The 20513-nt window shown below is 31.8% G+C and overlaps 1 protein-coding gene across 1 annotated transcript in view; it reads left to right on the top strand.

Moving 5' to 3' along the window:
- LOC134697715 (protocadherin Fat 1-like) overlaps positions 1–20513 on the top strand; it is a 133322-nt gene that overhangs the window by 74358 nt on the left and 38451 nt on the right. Inside the window, exons 5-9 of the mRNA XM_063560000.1 lie at positions 8802–9107; positions 10270–10483; positions 11195–11334; positions 18560–18770; positions 19432–19707. Coding sequence (XP_063416070.1) covers positions 8802–9107; positions 10270–10483; positions 11195–11334; positions 18560–18770; positions 19432–19707 — 1147 coding nt within the window. The remainder of the gene's footprint in view (positions 1–8801; positions 9108–10269; positions 10484–11194; positions 11335–18559; positions 18771–19431; positions 19708–20513) is intronic.

The following is a 20513-nucleotide window of genomic DNA, read 5'->3' as shown; positions in this document are numbered from 1 at the left end:
GATTGTTGCTTAAAGTCCCTTTCAGTACCATACTAATTGTTTTATTTTTAAAAGATCATAACTAACTCTGTTTATTGTTATCCATTGCTGTCCATTGCTGTGCAAATTATCACTGGTGACCAGTTTTAGTAGAAAACAGAAGATTAGCATTGTGCATCAATAAATCAGGAATAAGCTCGAGTCATTTCCCTCTCCATTGTAACTAAGATTGGACTTAAGTGTCTTCAAATAAAAAAGAAAGATACAACTTTGTCTTGTAATATTCAGGAAAGTTAAGATCATGTGACGTTAATACTTAGTTATGGTATAAAGAAATGACATATAATGTATGTTTTATGACCAAGACTGTCCCACGCTTGTCGGATTATGATCATAAACCCTACAATGACCATTAAATGATGTAAATATTTCACAGAACAAGCATGCAGGTCAACTACTTTCAAAGTTAAGCTCCTGACCTTTTTGCTCATCAACTTAGTGCAGTTATATTAGGAAAAATATATCAGTAATGTTTTTACACTGATGTTTTTTTGCTAATAACATTTATTAATATTTTACATCAAATGCATGGTTCTACTTAGATTTTTACTGAATGATTACATTCACAATATGGATACACCCTTGGTAACCCTCAATCAAGAAAGCTATTTGTCATGTTTAATTTAGTCCTGGGTAGCTAAAACAAAACAAAGGAGTAGGGGCAATAAGGCCCTTATTTGGCCCAAAAATTACTGCAAAATTTAAAAGTTATCATACATATTCTTAAACTACTGAAAACTTGACTAAGTAATAAGGTACTAAGAAAAACAAAACAAATTTGACATCGAACAAGTTACCATGGCAACAAATCATGACTTAATTAGCATATTTTGTTAAATTTCATGATTTTCCTTGTTTTTTCATCAAATTTGAAGTATATTTTAGATTGAAAAAGTATGTGCGCACTCAAGAAACAACTTTATATTTGGTGAGATTATGCCAATAGTTATAATAAAGCTTCTGTTAAATTATTTTTTTGTTTCTCGGCTGCGCACTATGTTTCCTCAACGGAAATAAAGATAGAAAACTGCATAAACTCTGTATTTTCATCGTTTTTGTGAAAATAGTATACATGATGACGTAATTGTGACGTCATCAGATAAAAATCTTAATGTTTTTCATTTATATTTCTTGACCCTATGCATTTCTAAACCTTATGTGCCAATTTGAAATAGTTATCAAACATTTTATTTTCTTGGGCCAAAATTGGGCCTTAATGCCCCTACTCCTTTGAACTGTTGTCATTTAGAGAATAGAAATATCTTCCATGTTAGAATTTGCAGTACAATAACATTGCTTAATTTTAAGTGTAAGTAAAGAAAATACTCATAAGATATCACCTACAAATAATGGTTGTTTTGCCCTTTATGTACTTATAGTGGTTTACATATATCTATATGCTATATAAATTTTTAAATTGATAAGTGGTTTACAGATATCTATGGTATATGGATTAATTTTCAAGTTAATAACACAGCATCATATTGTATCTTGCTATTCATCTTAATTATCTTAACCTTGGCTGACCACCCAATACATTTATAATTCTCATTTAAATCTCCTAACATGAAAAGTGATAATGATAGAAATCTTGTCATATTAGACTTGAACTATGGATACCCTTTCAGCAAATTGATACTATACAAGACTCAATCCTGTGAATTTGATTCAATGTCTATTCATCTATGACAATTTTACACAGCTATAATGACCATGTTGACCAGTTTATATGGTAGTGGTCACTCCTGGTCATTATCAGGCTTTATGACCGAATGACCATAAAAGCCATTAGCAAAGTCATATCTGGTCAAATAAATATGGACCTGCTTTGATGTATTGGTCAGTCAGACATGGTTGTTTACTGGACAAATTAGTCAATTGTTTGATTAAAGTGACCACTGTATAAATCCTTAGGAGTTAAATCAATTGTTCTAAATGAAAATCAAACCATAGATAAAATCCTCTGGTGTCAAAATTCATTATCAACATTTGTCATCTGCAGAAAAGCCCATTCCGTGTCATGAAGATGATTATTCCAAAGGTCATTCTAGGTGTCATGCAAAGCTTCTCATTAATCTAGACAATCAACAAGAGCTGAGCAATGCTAAATGAAACATGAAGATAGAAGATGGAAAACCATCATATAGTCAAATTAGCAGGCTTAATATGGAAAAGCTTCACCGTGTTAAAGTAATAGGCTTTTAGAAAATCAAATTACCTAGCAACGTGAATCAGGAGTGACCATTAGATGTAACCATGTTATATAGGAAATTGAACATTTTCTATGTATTTGATATAAAATAACTGCCTGAATCCATACTATTTTGCAATTTAGGTTGTATAAACTTAATTTCATCCCACAATTATCCTACCAAGAGAAGTCACACTTTACTGATTTCTCAGTTGCAGAAGTGATCTGAAAGCTTCAAAGCAATGTTGATTTTGAATACAAATGAGGTTACAAACTTGTTGGGGGGAGTTTATGGTAACAGCAGCCACTGAAAAGCTATAATTTATTTACATTATACCATTGTCCATTATATTTACGCACATCTGGTCATCTCATAGTTAACGTGGATAATGAATGTGATATTCATGATCGAAATTTTATGTAAAATCATGATGATTAACGATAAAAACGCAAAAAAAAAATTTCAAAAAGACTTAGGTCGATTAGCAGATATAAGTTTTAATAAAGAAAGCATAACTGATAAAGCTAAAATTGAGAATGGAAATGGGGAATGTGTCAAAGAGACAACAACCCGACCAAAATAAAAAAAAACACAACAGCAGAAGGTCACCAACAGGTCTTCAATGTAGCGAGAAATTCCCGCACCCGGAGGCGTCCTTCAGCTGGCCCCTAAACAAATATATACTAGTTCAGTGATAATGAACGCTGTTTGTAAAGAGTTTTTTCATGCAACAATTTGCAAATTTTAATTCATACTTTTTTCATGCTCATCATTTAATTCATTGTGTTTCTTGCAAATTGATTTATAAAAAAAATATATAATAAGCCGCATCGCATAAATGTAAAATGAATATTAAACTTGACTACAATATTTTTTTGGCAGTTATATGCCTCTAGTAAACTGTTTAAAACACACACAAATAAACATTTAATTGCACCGAGTGATACCTTTATAATTAATTCTGTAAATATTGACAGATTTTTATCTAAGCTATAAATGGTTAATTTATATCTTTTTCAGTGACTGTTATGAATTGCCTTTAGCTAAACATGTACTTCAGGTTGTGTTAAATCATAACAGTTATACTGTGTGGTTCTTGTAACATTCTGAGCGATACAGATCTTAATGTAAATTTCTTATTGTCCCTTAAATAGGTGTCCACAGGGGTATGACAGGTGGGCTGAAATATCATTGAAACTTTGTCCCAGTAGGGGTCATCTGGAAAAGATTGGGGTTGACTTTGTTTATTGGTCTAATATATGTATTTGTTGCTTGAAGACCTGTTTTCTTGTTTCCGTGTAATTTGTCAGAGAAAGAAAACTGATACCAAATTAAAGTGTTCATTCATCTCCTTGAATCTTTAAAGTTAATTTTACATTTGGGTGAATTTTCTGTAAAGCAGTTAAGAAAAAAGATGAAATTTAGCAACAAAAACTGGGTGTCAGGTTGTACCAGCACAAAGAAGGGTAATTTAAAAACATTCAGTGAATCAGATTTGACTGTAAAGCATCTATTTAACTCAGTTCAAGCTTGTAGACTGAATCAGATCTCAATTTAATATGAAGCTAAAGTTTTTGTATTCCTTAAATGTAACAAGTTATAAAAGATTTAAAATTTTTAAATCAAGTGCATGGACTGGAGACACGAGTCCAAGGGATTATCTATAAGATGAAAACGCAGATGACCTTGTTAAAAAATTCTGTGATATCCTCCCATGTTTATGTATTGTATTAAAGTCAAGTAAAATATTCTCTTTGAATAGTAAAGCTGAAATTCAAGCACTCTATGTGTGTATGGTGTATGTAAGAAATTTCATTTACAAACATATTTAATCAATTTTGGTATGTTAATCTGTATACACAAACAACCAAAGCAAGACACTTTGCCAAAAATAACATAAAAGAGTTATATACTTTATAAGGGAAGCTTAGGTTTTAGTTAAAGTAAATCAAGTCTCGATATCATTGAGATATTGTTATGCTGGACCAAGTTGTCCAAATATTTGGATTTTATTCAATTTATCAACCATTATCATAATAATAAGAGTTCAATCAAAATTCCACACTACTTTATGAATGCCTTGTTTGTGATAATACACCAGAGGTGGAATGCAAATTAAGGGAAGTAGATGAATGAAGCACGAATTCCAACAGAAAAGCCATCAATGTTTTAAAAGTTCAAGGGTCATAATAAAGAAAGATGTTGACTTATTTTAGGGTCATTTTTCTGAGTTTATTTGTTGTTGTTTTTTTGCTTGAATCCTGTTTTCTTGTTTCTTAAACTTTAACTTGTCTAAAGAAGGTGAAACTGATACCAACTTAAGGTTCCTCCTTGAATTTCTATATTTCTAAATAACCCCTTTAAGAGTTTATTAACTTTTAGTTGTTAACTTAAACAATACAGTGGATTTTATAATGGAGTATTTTTCTCTGCAAATATTTGAATATTTTTTCTATTTACCTAGATTTAACTCAAGTATTGGTAATTTTGCTAATTTAATTCATACAAGAGACGAAGAAATTCAATAATTGGATGATTTTACATGGTAAATTTCCTTTTGGTCTATCAATAGCCTGTTGACAGTGAGACATACCTCCGTCCCTTAGTGTTATAAAACCAGAATAACTATGTCTCTGTAATATAGAGATCTATCGTGTGTGTGTTAGAGTAGTCTGACCGCTCGTTGGTTAGATACTATCAGCTCTTCTGTGATAACTAATAACTCAAAATTGTAATGGGCGAAAATGGACATTGACAAATTTTTCTAATTAGCTTTAATATCTTGGTCCTGGACAATATTGATTGATTTAAATGTTGACGCCTGGCGGGATTTTAATATCATTTATTAATTTGTTGACTTGTTTTTCAGTGAAATTTCATGTAGACCAGGGTGTTTTAAGTGGACGTATTAAGTGTCAGATCCTTTGTAATAAGATTCTGATATCTTTCATCCATTGAAAAAGACACGATTTTATCTTGTACTATAAGGAATCCTATTTCCGTCAATAATTGTCACTGATTACTGACCAGTGGTCCTATGTTACTAAGATCCAAAGTTTGGAATGTAAGATAACTTAAAAGAACCCAAAAAAGATGGAAAAGCATGTAGTTTCTAAAATCCAAAAACATTAAGTGTAGGGGGTTTCATATAAGGAATCATCAAGTTTTACTTTTTGCTCGTCCATCTATGTATGGATCATTTTGTGTGCTGTAATTTGAAGAATTGCTAAATATCTACTAAACTGTTTTTAGAATGCTTTATTCAAATATTGTATAAAATATTTGATGTTAAGATTAGTATACATTTAAGAAACTTGTGTTTAAGCATGTTAACCGAGAAAAAACTATTGATTGGTTTGAGAAGAAAGCTTCAAACTGAAATTGGATTCTATGTGACACTTTGATAATAACAGAAAAAAAATCAACATTCAAAATAGATTTAAAAAGATCTCAAATATATCTCAGCTGGTGGTTTAATATACTGACTTTTATAATGAAAAATCAATTGTATAATTGTCATTGTTATAAATGAAACCTTTGACATCACAGAAAATAAAAAAACTGGCCATTGTTGAAATAATCATTGATAATTGGAATCTCATAATGAGAGATTGTCATTTCACGGTAAAAGTAAAGTTTGTTGAACTACGAATTGTTGTCTTTGGATCAGGTTTTCTTATAAGTGGAGGGGTTACATTGTATTCTTTGGTGCTTGACCCTGGCGCCTATGTGACAGATGTCATACAAATACCTTGATCCCAGTTGTGTAACGTGATACACCACCCCTATTGATCCCACTGACCAAGTTACATCCAAATCTCACAATCATAATAGTATTAGGTATGCTGTGTTATTGTAAACAGACTTGTTTGTGCTAATAGAGCTATAAAAAGCATTGAATTTCCAGCCGATTACCCAGTTATTAATAAATAAAAGCTTTTCAAAAAGATTTTTGGGGTGAAATATAGAAACTGTATTTAAATGGCTATAAAATAAATGTCTCATGATAGAGTCTTTATTAAATTTGGATGATTCACTTTTCTTTTCTTATTTTGTTTTTTGTGATAAAAGTTCAAAACAGCTATGGGCTGTTTAAAATTCTGATGACGCTGGGGGAAATGGGAAGAAACTTTATCAATTGACTTAACGTGAAACTGTTTACCTGTTTTTGTGTGGCAAAACCACATTTTAAGTGTGAAGACATTAAAATCTATGAACTGTTAAGTATTATCAATTGTTATATATTATATTATTTTGATAGAATAACATGTCCTTTAACCACAACTTTTATAAGATTACAAAAATGTACATCTATGTGCAGATTTTATAAATAAATGCCTGCGTCAGAAAATGATAAGTCAGCTGAAGGATTTTTTATAACATAACAGCCACTATTAAATCATGTATATATTTTGAATTTTCGATGATGGTTGATTAAAACAATATAATAACATTTGCTGTATTAAATGGACCTTAGGTTCAGAAATTAGTAGAGTTTAAATGATGGTTAATTATGTCTTGAAAACTCCTTTTTATTTGAATGTAGAAACTTCAACCCTTTGTTGTACTGATTGTGATAAATTTTATTTTGAGAGGCTAGCTGAATACAGTGTTTTGTTCCAATTTTGATAATCTATTTTAAAGCTTTTGCTTAAAAAATTTCCAACTTTAAACTCTAGTTGGTCACTACTTAATTTATTTTGAATGAACCAACAATGGTATGCCTGATTTAGCTAGGTTACAATTAACCTTTGGTAATAGACTATTACTTATAGTACACTATTTAGTTTAACTTCCAATGATTAGTCCTGTCTTTAGAATCATTAATTTAATTTTGTTTTTAAGTCTGACATTATTCATTATTATGAGGCCACCCAGGTCATATGCTAATCTATATTATATTGAAACATGGAACAGTAATGTATTATAATCATATGTATAGAGCTTAATATAGAACCAAGTACAGATTTATTTTCATGTCAAATTTTATAACTAACAAGAATGATTAGGATTTTATAGATGAGGGAAAAACATTTATAGCATTGCACTTAGGAATGTTTTTGTTTTGTATTATGGTCTGAAAAGTACACACAAATACATGACGAGAAAAATAAAAAGACACAAAATGATAAGCAAAATTTTTAACCAATGCAGTCTTCATGATAGACATTTGCAGCTACTGGACAAAGATAATTTTATGGAAAATTTTGTTTATATTCTATTGCCCTTAGTAGAGATTCTTATAAGTCTAATACAAGCCGTTAGTACCTTGCCCATTGGAAGCTGGCTGTAGAAAATTCTTTTTGGCCTGATAGAAGTTTTACAAGACTGGGCTTCCTCATGTGTGACAACTGGCTGTGAAAACACAGCTGACATGTAAAAAAAAAAGACCCAAAATCTACAAAATATAACATCATGAACATAAGGCCGTAGTTTTTTTATTTTTAGTTTTACGAACCCTCCTACCCTAATTTTTGCCAAATAGGAAAAAAAATAAAATTTAAAATGTTTTGACGGTTGGTATTAAAAAAAAAAATCAGCAGCAGCAGTTTTTTTTTCTTTTTTTTTTCGTCCTCCTACCCATTGGTTTTGTCAAAAAATTTTGTAAAACTAAAAATATAATAACTATGGCCTAAAGAGCTATTAAAGATTAAGCAGCACTTATTAATTCCTAGTGTAAATTAGGTGAACTTTTAAGTTGCAATATGTTAAGATCTATTAAAAAGTCATGTTTGCTTAATTAGATGATGAATGAAGGTAAATCTAAGGAAGAGACCGCGGGATTGTCACAACTAGAAACAAAATATATCATGTTTAACTTTGTTTTTTATGTTGCTATCCTAATGCTTAAACATCAGTAACCAATACACAACATGAGGTGTGTAACCACATCAATCCCGAGATAAATGATAGAAAAAAACCATCACGATTCTTCTCAAATTAAATATAAATAATTATTATGCTACTACTGAAATCTAGTAAAAAAGGAACAACATGATTGATCTACTGAAATGATATAGAAATAAACTTCTAACGCTTCTTTATAGTGTATATGTTACGGATATTGTTTGCCTTAAATTACGGGAGAATAAAGGCTTTTTCCCCTGGAGAAGAATCCCAATTTGAAAAAAAAATGGCTAAAAATTATTCCCCAAGAGACAACTTTATTTCCCAAACAGTCCAGTCTAAGTAGTTATTGTGCATGAATACAAACTGAAAAACACTCATTTAAATATTTGTCATGCCAAAATTGACTATATATGCAGATTTGAGGTTCTATTTATGTATCATCACTGACAATAAGGGATCTTATTTCAAATGAGGGTTTACCTCTCGAAAGGGGGGTCAGCAAATTGAAGTTCCAGTCAAATTCATGGTTCATTATAAATTTCCCAATTTGATAAAAACGATGCATATTTTCCCAATAAAAAAGGGTAGAGGTAGTTTTGAATAAAGCCAACAATATCACTGTATAATGTTACTGATTTTAGAAATGACTCAAACAAAACTGTGCTATTGAATGAATGTAGAAAAGACTAAATTCAATGACGTTTCTTTTTATCTTTTCAGGTTACTGTTAATGATAATGGAGTTCCAAATCTGTCCTCTACAGCAAGAGTTCTTGTCGAAGTCCTGGACCAAAATGACAACGCACCAGAGTTTCAAATCCATTCCCATCAGGTTAGAATCCTCCGACCAAAGACAGGAAGTAAGCAGAATCCAGTCTACAGAGTATATGCCGTGGACAAAGACGAGGGTCTTAATGCTGAGTTGTCATACAGGATGCAAGGAAAGCGAGCCAGTCAATTCTATGTGGAGAAAACCAGTGGTCAAATCTATGTTGATGACATTGAGCCTGGATCATATAGTTTTAGGGTGTGTACAGGACATGTTGTAACAATGATGTTTGAATTTAAATTGAAATGAAGGGAAACTATGCATTTTAGATATAGTACCTATCTTTTGATACCTATTTTTTGTGGATTTTATGGTTAAAAGCAAAAATTATTGAGGAAGTAATATTGCAACTCTCTGAGGCAAAGTTGACCTTGGCTATTCTTCAGAACTATTCTTAGTCTCTTTTAACCATATTATTATAAGCTTCTCAACTATTTACACATCTCTGTCTTAGAATTTGTGTTTTTGAGAATTCCTGAAGAAGGTAATTAAGCCAGAAAAGGGCTTTGGAGCCAACAAATTTATATATCATTATTAGTGATCAACAAAATGGAAATGGCCTATAGGCTTGTATGTCCACAATATCAAGTATTCATGTAAATAAAATCTTACCTCAATCCATGAAATAAATGGATACAATATGTAAATTAGTAAAACTTATAATTAATCAGCATACATTTACATTTTCATTTTAATCTGTTATGTTTTATAAGTTTCAATAACATTATACTTTCAGGGGCCAAGTATATAAAAAACAAGGCTTATATTAGACCGTTGGTTTTCCCGTTTGAATGGTTTTACACTAGTAATGTTGGGGCCCTTTATAGCTTGTTGTTCGGTGTGAGTCTAGGCTCCGTGTTGAAGGCCGTACTTTGACCTAAGATGGTTTACCTTTTTTTTTTAAATTGTTATTTGGATGGAGAGTTGTCTCAATGGCACTCACACCACATCTTCTTATATCTATTATCTTATTGTTTTAACTTGTTGTGTACATCTTGTAAATACGATGGGGGACTTCTTACATGTGCAATATCAATATATGTTACAAAAAAGGAAAATAGCAAAAATATTGAACTCAGATGAAAATTCAAATCAGAAAGTCCCTAATCAAATGTTAAAATCAAAAACTCAATCTTTAATTTAGAATATATTTTTATTAGTTTTATTAATCATCAGATTAAAATGTATTTTGCAATTCATTCAGAACAGTAAAAACACACTAATATAAACTACATGTGACTGGTTTTTTTTTAATTTTGATGTTGTTTTTTTTATATATATATGTCTGCATGACTTCAGTCTTGACAAATTAAACCATGTACCGGTATTAGTTATTCATAATGTTCTTTGAATATTATAGGTTAGAGTATATGATCGTGGAGACGTCAGACAGAAAGACTCTTGTAAGGTCATGGTAGAGGTGATTGAGGGACCAAAAGCATCAGCTAGCCAGCCAGTATTTGAAGAGTTGACTTACAAGTTTCAAATAGAGGAGAATGCTGAGATAGGGGGCTTTGTTGGAATGATAGAAGCTACAGATGGTGATTTTGATAAACTATGGTATCATGTTATTGGTAGGTTCTCTACAGGTTAAGCAGCCATTCATCATCTAAGGGTCTAAATGTGAATGGTTTTCAAACTGGGAGTTTGTTTTCTATCAAAAGCACTATCTTCTTAACATCAACTGAATTATGATGATAAATGCATACCCTTAAAATAATCTATATTTGGAAATGACACAAAGCAATTCATCAAGCCATATTAAAAGTATCAATAAAGAACATGTTGTAGTGAAGATCACTTACGTTTTAGCAATAGTCAAAGTTTTTTTCAGATTGTAACAAAAGTTGTTTAGATAACAATAGCTTTTGAAATTAAAAGTTTAGGGAAAAGGCTAGACTTGCTACAATTCCCTTTCTATTATTTTTCTCTTACTAATTTATATGTTTACTGATAAGTGCTAGCCTACTGATTGCCCTTTGTCTTCCTGCAGATGTCAGTATAATTGTAATCTCCTAGTTATAGCAGTAAAACTATTAAAGGGGCAAAATTGAAAAAAAGAAGAAAAAACATTAGGAAGGGACATGTAGCAAGTCTAGGAAAAGGCATTTGATTCTTAATTTAATGTTCTATACAATAGTAAGCTATCAATTACTGGCAACCTCAGAAGAATTAACATCTTACCATTGAAAAAGGTTTAAGATAAGGGTCCATGATGAACCTTTTCTGATTATGTTAATGATATTGAAATATAAAGGTAAATAATAATCTTCTCTTGATTGTAGATGGAGATGAGGACAATCAATTTGATGTAAAGACTGAGTCTGGTACTCTCCTAGTAGCTAAAAAACTTGACTGGGAGATGAAGAATCATTATAACCTTACAATCAGTGTTACAGACGGGATACATGTTACTCTCACTACAGTAAGTCTTGTCACAAAGAAAATTCTTCTATAGTCATGATGAGTAAACCAAAGCCGAGCTGTTGCTATATTCAGCTACTTTAAAGTATTTTGATATATGCCTTCAAGTTCTAGTTATTTACTTTTCTACCAGTAAATAGATATAGGAAGATGTGGTGTGAGTGTCAATGAGACAAATCTCCATCCAAATAACAATTTAAAAAAGTAAAAAAGTCTATTTTAAAGCCATATTTTACATACCGGTATATTTTGTTTTTGATGCGTTTCGTTATTTGATTTTGCCATGTGATTATGGACTTTCCGAATTGATTTTCCTCTAAGTTCAGTATTTTTGTGATTTTACTTTTGACTTGAAATGGGCCAACTTCCATCTCTTCCGCTTTGTGTTTAGTTTTCTTATTTAAATGCAGAAAGGCTACACTCAGTTTTTTATAACAAATGTTAACAATAACTTTCAGCTCCCAAATATTTACTCGCTTCAGTATCCAACCAACAAAATCTTTTAAAAACTCATCCTATACTGGAAGTATAAAGAATAACATGCAACTTGAAGGCCTAAATCAATATATCTTAAAAGATGCTCTTATATATTTATATTCCTATGACATTTCCAGGGAATGGAGGTCAGGACCAGCTCTTGTTGTGTCCCATTCTTTCAGGTTTAAATGTACATTTGTCTTGTTTTTTGGCTACTGTCTTATATTGGCTTTTGGGTGGGGGAGTCAGTTTCTCGCTACATTGAAGACCCATTGGTGGCCTTCTGCTGTTGTCTGCTCTATGATCAGGTTGTTGTCGCTTTGACACATTCCCCATTTCCATTTCCATTCTCAATTTTTATTTTGTCATATATTCCTATTTTAAGTACTTTGAAAGTGATGTCAAAAAGCTTTTCTGTTACTAAAGGGGGTGACTCAGAATTTTGCAAATTTTTTTTTCAAGGATCTACAAACAAGAGATGACCCTTTGATACACCTGAATTACTATGTTACAAAAGGTTATAGAAATGTAAACAAAACTGTGATTTTTATAAATACAATAATTAAATTCAGATATTGCCAACATCTGATTACACTTGTATACAATACAATAACCCAGAGATGGATTTGAAATGCCAGATTAATATAAATGTTATCATATAGGTGGACATAACAATAAAATAAAGCAGAAATACTAATCAGCTAAGTATGGAACCACTTCATATAGATAACTTCTAGTGATTCACACTTCTATTTTATTTTCCTACTTGTACCACTACAAAGAAACCATGTGTTTGGTTAATTAATCCAGGTTTCTTCATGGTCTTCATCAATGGTTTAAAGATTGTAAGATGGAATTTTTAATACAGTGTAAAACAATTCTGTGGGGTTTTTTTGGGCACACATCTTTTTCGGATGAAGTGAATTCAGAAAATTGCTTTGAACTCGTTAAATTTATAGCGTGTTACTCAGCTTTAACTTTCAATTTTTAACTCCAAGAGGACCTATTAAAAATGTGATGTGTAAAGTATTATCATTAGTCCTTTTAATTTAAATATTGCAATTATTACAGATAAAATATGGCAAAAGACACTCAATGTTTGAAGAATGTAAAATGCAAGAATTTCAGTGTACCTAATTTAAGAATTCCTAAATTAAGAATTTATTTGAAAAACAGCCAAGGTCACCTAAGGTTGAAGTGATTTTTGATTGGCATGACACTTTAATAAAATTTATATTTTATAAAGCATTAAAACAAAGGTACAATAAAGTGTGGGCGTGTTATCCAGGAGACAAGTTTTATCGGTGGTGACAAAAGAACAATCCTAAGGCTTTTATCTTGTCAGGAAGTTATTGTGGTAATTAATTTGATAATATCTTGCCAGGATTTTGAATATTAATAACCCGAAAAAATATAAACCTGAAGTTTCATGGCGCAGTGCAATCCTGCACTATGGTACATTATAAATATCTGAGTGATATTGTCCATAATAGTTGTCATTGTAGTGGTTGCAATACAATATGTCAAAATTAGACAGGCAAGACATGTTACCAGGTTACATGTACTTCAAGACAGCTTGGGGGTGGGGTCAGAAGAAAAATTACCCTTTTAGTAAAATATCTTAATAATTAACCTCTTTTGTGTATTCTAATCATATCTAGTAAATGGTTGCTACTAAATGTTTTAGTAAAAATTATATGTGTAAAAATTTAGTTTATCCTGACAATCTGACAAACATTTATACTAAAATGAGGGCTAAAAACACTTATACAATACCAGTTAAAATATATATCCGACTTATCTTTGAATTGTAAGCTAAATTGGATTTTTTTTTAACATTGTATAGATGCAAATTTTAAAGCTATGATACAATTTTAAAATTATAGAAAAATGAAGTGCCTAGAATTCAGCATGTACAAATGATGAAGCATGTCTTTCAAGATATCTAAAATTTGTTTATTTAAAAAATAATCAGTTGAAAATTACGACTTTGCAAAAAAACACCTTTAAACATAACTGTATCCTGTTTTTTTTGTAAAGATTTATGGAGGTAAAATTAGATCTATTAGTAGTAAGATTTTCACTTGAGGTTTACAGCGATGTGTTTTAAATGAGAGAAATATGCCACTGATGTAGCATTAAAACAGATAAAGTTTAACTCATTTGAACTTATAATGCTTCATCTTGAGAATAAAATAAGATAGAATCTTGAAATAACACTTATTAGTGAGTAGAAAAACAACTATAAACCTACCAGAATGATAATTCGCTGTAAAAAATATAAAATGTTGTGGTATTTGGAAATTGTGGCATTTATAATGAAATTAGACGAAGCTTCTATAAAATAATGTAGATCAAACTAATTTAATTTACAGAAAACTTAATTACTGAAATTTTAGAGAATAAAGGCTTTTAAAAACATGATGCATTCATTACTTTAGGAAATCCAGTCAACATTCATAATAAAGTTTTCCCTGTTTTGAAATGGAGGTTGATCATAAGTATCATTTCCAATACATTATTAGATCTACTGGTATACATGTACATGATCTACCTATTTTAGTTTCAACTGTATTTTGTAATGAAACAGCATGTCGAGGGGGACTTTACTTTTGATTTGCTTGAGTTTCAAATTAAACAAAAAAAGAAATTGTTTTATTGCAAAAAAATTGATAAACACATGTATGATTCCAGTTGTATGAGTTAAATTTCTGCTGTCAATATGTCATGGCAAGCTCATTCAAATAAACAACTTGCATGGTTTCTATCCAGAAGAAATCATAAAAGTTTGAAACTAAACGTGTACTTCAGGGTGGCATGAAAAAAAATCTCCACATTTCACCATGGGGTAAATTTCATTGTATGATCCTCTGTGTTCTGAAGGGTTTGTATGTAATAAAAACCTACATAGTACTTGAAAGGGGCATTGTTTAGCTATAACTCGAGACAAATTGTTTATACATGTGTGTATATAAATGGAGGGTGTGATGTTCTTTGGTACTTGTATATGTCTTAGTTACTGGATAACGGATAGAAAGGAACAAATCAATTGGTCAATTAACGGCTGGCATTGTCAAATCTGAAAATTTAGAAAGATACAGTGTTACAATAGCTCAGAAAATGTAAAAATAAGAAGATGTGGTATAATTGCCATGATGAGACCAACTCTCCACCAGAGACCAGATGACATTGACATTAACAACTATAGGTCACTGTTCTAATAACAATATGAGTTAAAAGATGTATAATAATGAGATTTGAATCAACCATCACAATAAACCAGAAAAGACATCATGAACATATGATCTTCAACTAAAGACATGTATATAAGTGTCTGCATATGGCAAGCTTAACATATCCCCCTTCTAGAAAATAATGTGCAAAAACTAGCAAATATTTGCATAAAACACAAAGGACAAGATTTCTATAAATATTGATTACAGTCTTTAACAGACTGCACTTCAGCAGTAATTAATGTATCGATAAGGCATGTTTAATTAGGGCCCCGCCGAAAAGGCGGGTTTCCCTATAGTGATCAGTCTGTCCGTCCGTCCGTCTGTCCGTCTGTCTGTCCGTCTGTCCGTCCGTCCGTAACACTTTCGTGTCCGCTCCATATCTAGAGAACCATAATGATTTCATACTTTATACTTTACATGTATATTAACCACCACCAGAGGGTGTGTCATGATGTATGTACAACTTCCTAGGTCAAAGGTCAAGGTCAAAAACTTTGGTTTCAGTTGACAACCCTGTGTTCTTTGGTGAAGATCGTGTCCGCTCCATATCTAGATAACCGTTATGATTTTATACTTAATACTTAACATGATTATTAACCAACACCCAAGGGTGTGTCATGATGTATGTACAACTTCCTAGGTCAAAGGTCAAGGTCAAAAACTTTGGTTTCAGTTGACAACCCCGTGTCCTGTGGTGAAGATCGTGTCCGCTCCATATCTAGATAACCGTTATGATTTTATACTTAATACTTAACATGATTATTAACCAACACCCAAGGGTGTGTCATGATGTATGTACAACTTCCTAGGTCAAAGGTCAAGGTCAAAACCTTTGGTTTCAGTTGACAACCCCGTGTCCTGTGGTGAAGATCGTGTCCGCTCCATATCTAGATAACCGTTATGATTTCAAAGTTTATACTTGTCATCCATTTTAACCACCACCAGAGGGCGTGTCATGATGTATGTACAACTTCCTAGGTCAAAGGTCAACGTCAAAAAAACTTTGGTTTCAGTTGACAACCCTGTGTTCTGTTGTGAAGATTGTGTCCGCTCTATATCTTGAGAACCATTATGATTTCAAATATTATACTTGACATCCATTTTAACCAACACCAGAGGGTGTGTCATGATGTATGTACCACTTCCTAGGTCAAAGGTCTGTCTGTCTGTTGGTCTGTCCATCGCTAACAAATTTGATCCACACTATATTTTGAGAGGACAGCTGTTATTATTTCATACTTTATACCTGACAAACATTTTCAACTTAACATATATAGTAAATGTATCATAATGTATGCATCCTAGGTCAAAGGTCAGTCCGTTGGTCTGTCCATCCGTTCGTTGTTCTTAACAAATTGTGTCCGCTTTACCTCTCGAGAACCGTTAATATTTCATACTTTATACTTGGTGGGTCATAATATATTGAAGGCATAATTCTAAAAATATGTGACAAATATCAATTGGGCAGCATCTTTAAACATTGTTCAAACATCAATCCATATATCCAGAAGTCACCTTAGAGTAGTCAACAATGAGTTCACATCATGCAGTCATATCACTATTATACTATGAAAGTAAGTTGAGAATATTTATCAGTTTTAACTTAAAATCTTAGATTAAAATCACATGTGAGACTATGTAATAACTTCCAAATAATGCTTCATATCAGATTATCCATACAACTTATTTACCCCACATTATTGACAGCGGGGCCCAAAGAGATGGCTCCTATATCTCAATGAAATCTAGTTAAATATTGACTTAATTGATTCCAAAAGCAAGCATCGTCTGAGCTGCATATTAGCTAGAGAATGCCACACATCTTCCATTTGAATTTAAGGAGGTCAATGTTTTATTTATAAATGGTTGAAGTTATAATCACTGATCAATCATTGTCACTGGCCTTTCCGGTAGATTTCATTGAAAAATGGTTTAACCTGTATTTACTGTTATGTATTTTTTGCTTCAGGTAGCCCTATAATTACTCCAGCAGCTGTTTGTAGGTTCTTGACACTAGAAATAATGACCACTAATAATTCTAGTTTTGTTTGGACATGTCATATACTAGAAAAATGCCTGAACAAAAAAAATCTAAATTAAAATTTGCATTCCTGCAGAACCAATACAAATTTCTTCTAGTTTCAACATATTTGTTGCTATTATTTAAGTTCATTGAGCAAACAGGCACTTCTTGAATATGTATATATTTGTACTTTAAATGGGTGTACTCTTAAGGTTAAATCGGATTAAAAGAATGATTTTATTTTGAAACCTTTTGTGCCAGGCTGTGTGATAACAGTTTGTCAATATAGGAATCAAGTTTGTGTCTCAATGTTATAAAACAAAAAGAAGGATTTATTTTCCTCTTTGATGACTGAGGGTCAGGACCTGTGTTTTGATTAAATACACATATATTTTGTAACATGCCTTTCTGTGTTGCCAGATCTGAAACATCATAAGTTTTCACAGGATGAGGTGAAAAAGGTCAATCGGGTTTTTTGTCACGAACTCATTGATAAACTGGGTATGGGGTTCTTTTTTCCTCTGGATCAAAAGACAAAATGTCTGATAGGAAATAAATATGTTAATGTGGAAATTTAAATTATTATGATGTAAGGCCGAAGTTCATCATTGGATCTTTAGATCTCGGTGATAACGATGCTCTTACAAATTAACGCTCTGCTTATGATGTTTAGTGTAAACAAATTTATATTCTTTATAGTTGCAAGGGTATACAATTATGTAACCTGCAGTGTACCTGTAGAGCCAAAATATTTCAAAGTTAAAAACCTCTTATCACGTAACTTCACCATTTTAATGTCTTTATAACATTACATGCTTCTTTCCCTAGTCTCCAAAAGTCTGCAAAATGATGTATGCATTTGTAAAAGGTTTTTCATTAAAATCATATAGTTTTCGGTCATTTAAAAAAGATTAAAGGATGTTGATATGTATGTAATAGTGCAGTAAAATATCCTGTATGAAAGTTTATTTCTACTTGAATAGATAGCATATCAGCCAATCCTATAATGATTTACCATTTTACCCATAGCTACGTTAAGTGGGCATATACTGCACTACCAATAGGTTTTCCGTTAAATTAGTTGTCATCTTGCTAAAAAAGTGAATTCACATACCTTTGTTGTCTCCTTGACATATACCACACAAATTCTTTTATTTATATTATCTTAAATTTCAAATTTATTGGTCCTACCTTTTATCAAACTTCATTCATTGAAATATCAAATATAGTGGTATTGTATATGTAAGTTGTTAAAGTTACTAGAACTATGGTTTTGCAAGACATTTTTAAGCATGGCACATACAGTCCTATGCTGCATATATAATAGATGTATACTGTAAAAAACCATGACCTGCTTTTCATCTAAATGTGATGGTTTATACAATGTCCCAAATACATAGTGAAACAGATTTTCTTGATCTCAAGAAACCATTTGTTAAAGATTTTAGCTTTTGTAATTGTTTTGATTGTTATATGTTTTGTTTTTTCAGGTGTACATCAATGTTATAGACATCAATGATAACAGTCCATTGTTTCTCAGTCCATCTTACGAGACCACTATCCCTGAAAACATGGATGTCGGCATGAGTATAATGAAAGTCTCGGCCATAGACAAGGATGAAAACAATCGCCTTTTCTACACTATAACAGCAGCAGAGAATGAAATCAGCATCAATAAATTTGACATTGACTCTAGAACAGGTAGGTCAAGGTCATTTGGAATAACAATGGTAACAGTATTATGATTTATTTCCATGTTAGTTTATAGATAACCTCAAGACATTAACAAGACAAAATTTAATATAGCTTGTATACTTAATAATTTATGAATGAAAAAGATCATAAAAGAGTCACATGTATAAAAAGTCTCTAGAAATTATGACATCTATTACATAATGTCAAAGTAGATTTCAAGGTCATGTTGATCCGAGTGATTTACGGATGTGTTATCTTACCAACACAAATATTATCAATGGTGAGTAATACAAAATAAAAGTCACATAAACTTATACCTGTGCATATAACTGTCTGTTGTGTCATCTTAAGTTAATTTCATTATCCCGAAAAAAAAAAAAGCATTACGAAATACACTGCTGACACATTTTCTGTGACCATATTGTTGCTCCTCTCCAGTCCTTGTTCATGTATTCATATGGACCACAAATTTAAATATTCAATGAAATAAAAATTTCCTATAGGATTGTAACGAAATCAGGAACGCATAAAAATACATTTTCCCTTAAACCATGAAAATTGGTACCAACAAAAAATTAATGAACGTGCTCGTACCCTTTAGTGTTCCTATAAAATTAAAAACATTATAAGTTTTTGTTGTCATTAAGATTTCTGTCTTCTTTTTAAGGTGTGATAACTGTAAAAGAGGAACTCGACAGAGAAGTGATTTCGACACATGAACTGACTATCATGGTTAGAGACCAGGGTATCCCATCCAATCGTAACTTTACACGGGTCAGAGTCATTGTAGAAGACCATAATGACCATGCTCCAAAGTTTTTATCCAGTACCATAGAAGGGAGAGTATTTGAATCTGCCGCTGTTGGTACATCTGTAGTGGAGGCTATTGCCCTTGATGATGATAAAGGAGAAAATGCTGAAATAGCCTACAGTATTCAATCTGGTAGGTGTAAAAGTGTGACTGTATGGTGTCCCTCATTATACACATACCTAGCTCTGCAGTTGTTTTAAACTTTTTTCTGCCTTCATCCTGCAAGCAACTACAAAGTGATGCAAGGGGTATCAAAGGCCAAGTTGTCTAAGTAGTTACTACGGTAATCACTAGCAAGTCAACATTGAGGTTGTACGTTCGGAGTTCGAACCATGCTTGTACGGGTGCACTCGACTCCAATCTTAATTGACTAGGGTTGTCAGTTTTCCTTTCGAAGGTCGTTGTTTTCTCTGGACATTCTGGCTTCCTCTTTTTTTAAATAAATATGCTCTACTGCATACATATCACACTTCTACAATAAAATATATGAACCTTTATTTTCTTTTAAGTTTGAAAAAGTGTAGTGAGAGAAGGTATTTAAAGATAAACAAAATTCTTCAATTTCTCTGCAAAATTTTAATGAATGAATACATCACTTCAATGTTTTCCAAATTACTCCATTGAAGGGTGTTAATGTGATGGTGTACCCCTATAAATATATGACAAACATTTACTCCATTGAAGGGTGTTAATGTGATGGTGTACCCCTATAAATATATGACAAACATTTACTCCATTGAAGGGTGTTAATGTGTTAGTGTACCCCTATAAATATATGACAAACATTTACTCCATTGAAGGGTGTTAATGTGTTAGTGTACCCCTATAAATATATGACAAACATTTACTCCATTGAAGGGTGTTAATGTGTTAGTGTACCCCTATAAATATATGACAAACATTTACTCCATTGAAGGGTGTTAATGTGTTAGTGTACC

Source organism: Mytilus trossulus, chromosome 14 (genome assembly GCF_036588685.1).
Source record: "Mytilus trossulus isolate FHL-02 chromosome 14, PNRI_Mtr1.1.1.hap1, whole genome shotgun sequence".
Lineage (NCBI taxonomy): Eukaryota > Metazoa > Mollusca > Bivalvia > Mytilida > Mytilidae > Mytilus > Mytilus trossulus.
This window is presented reverse-complemented; position numbering and strand designations above follow the sequence as displayed.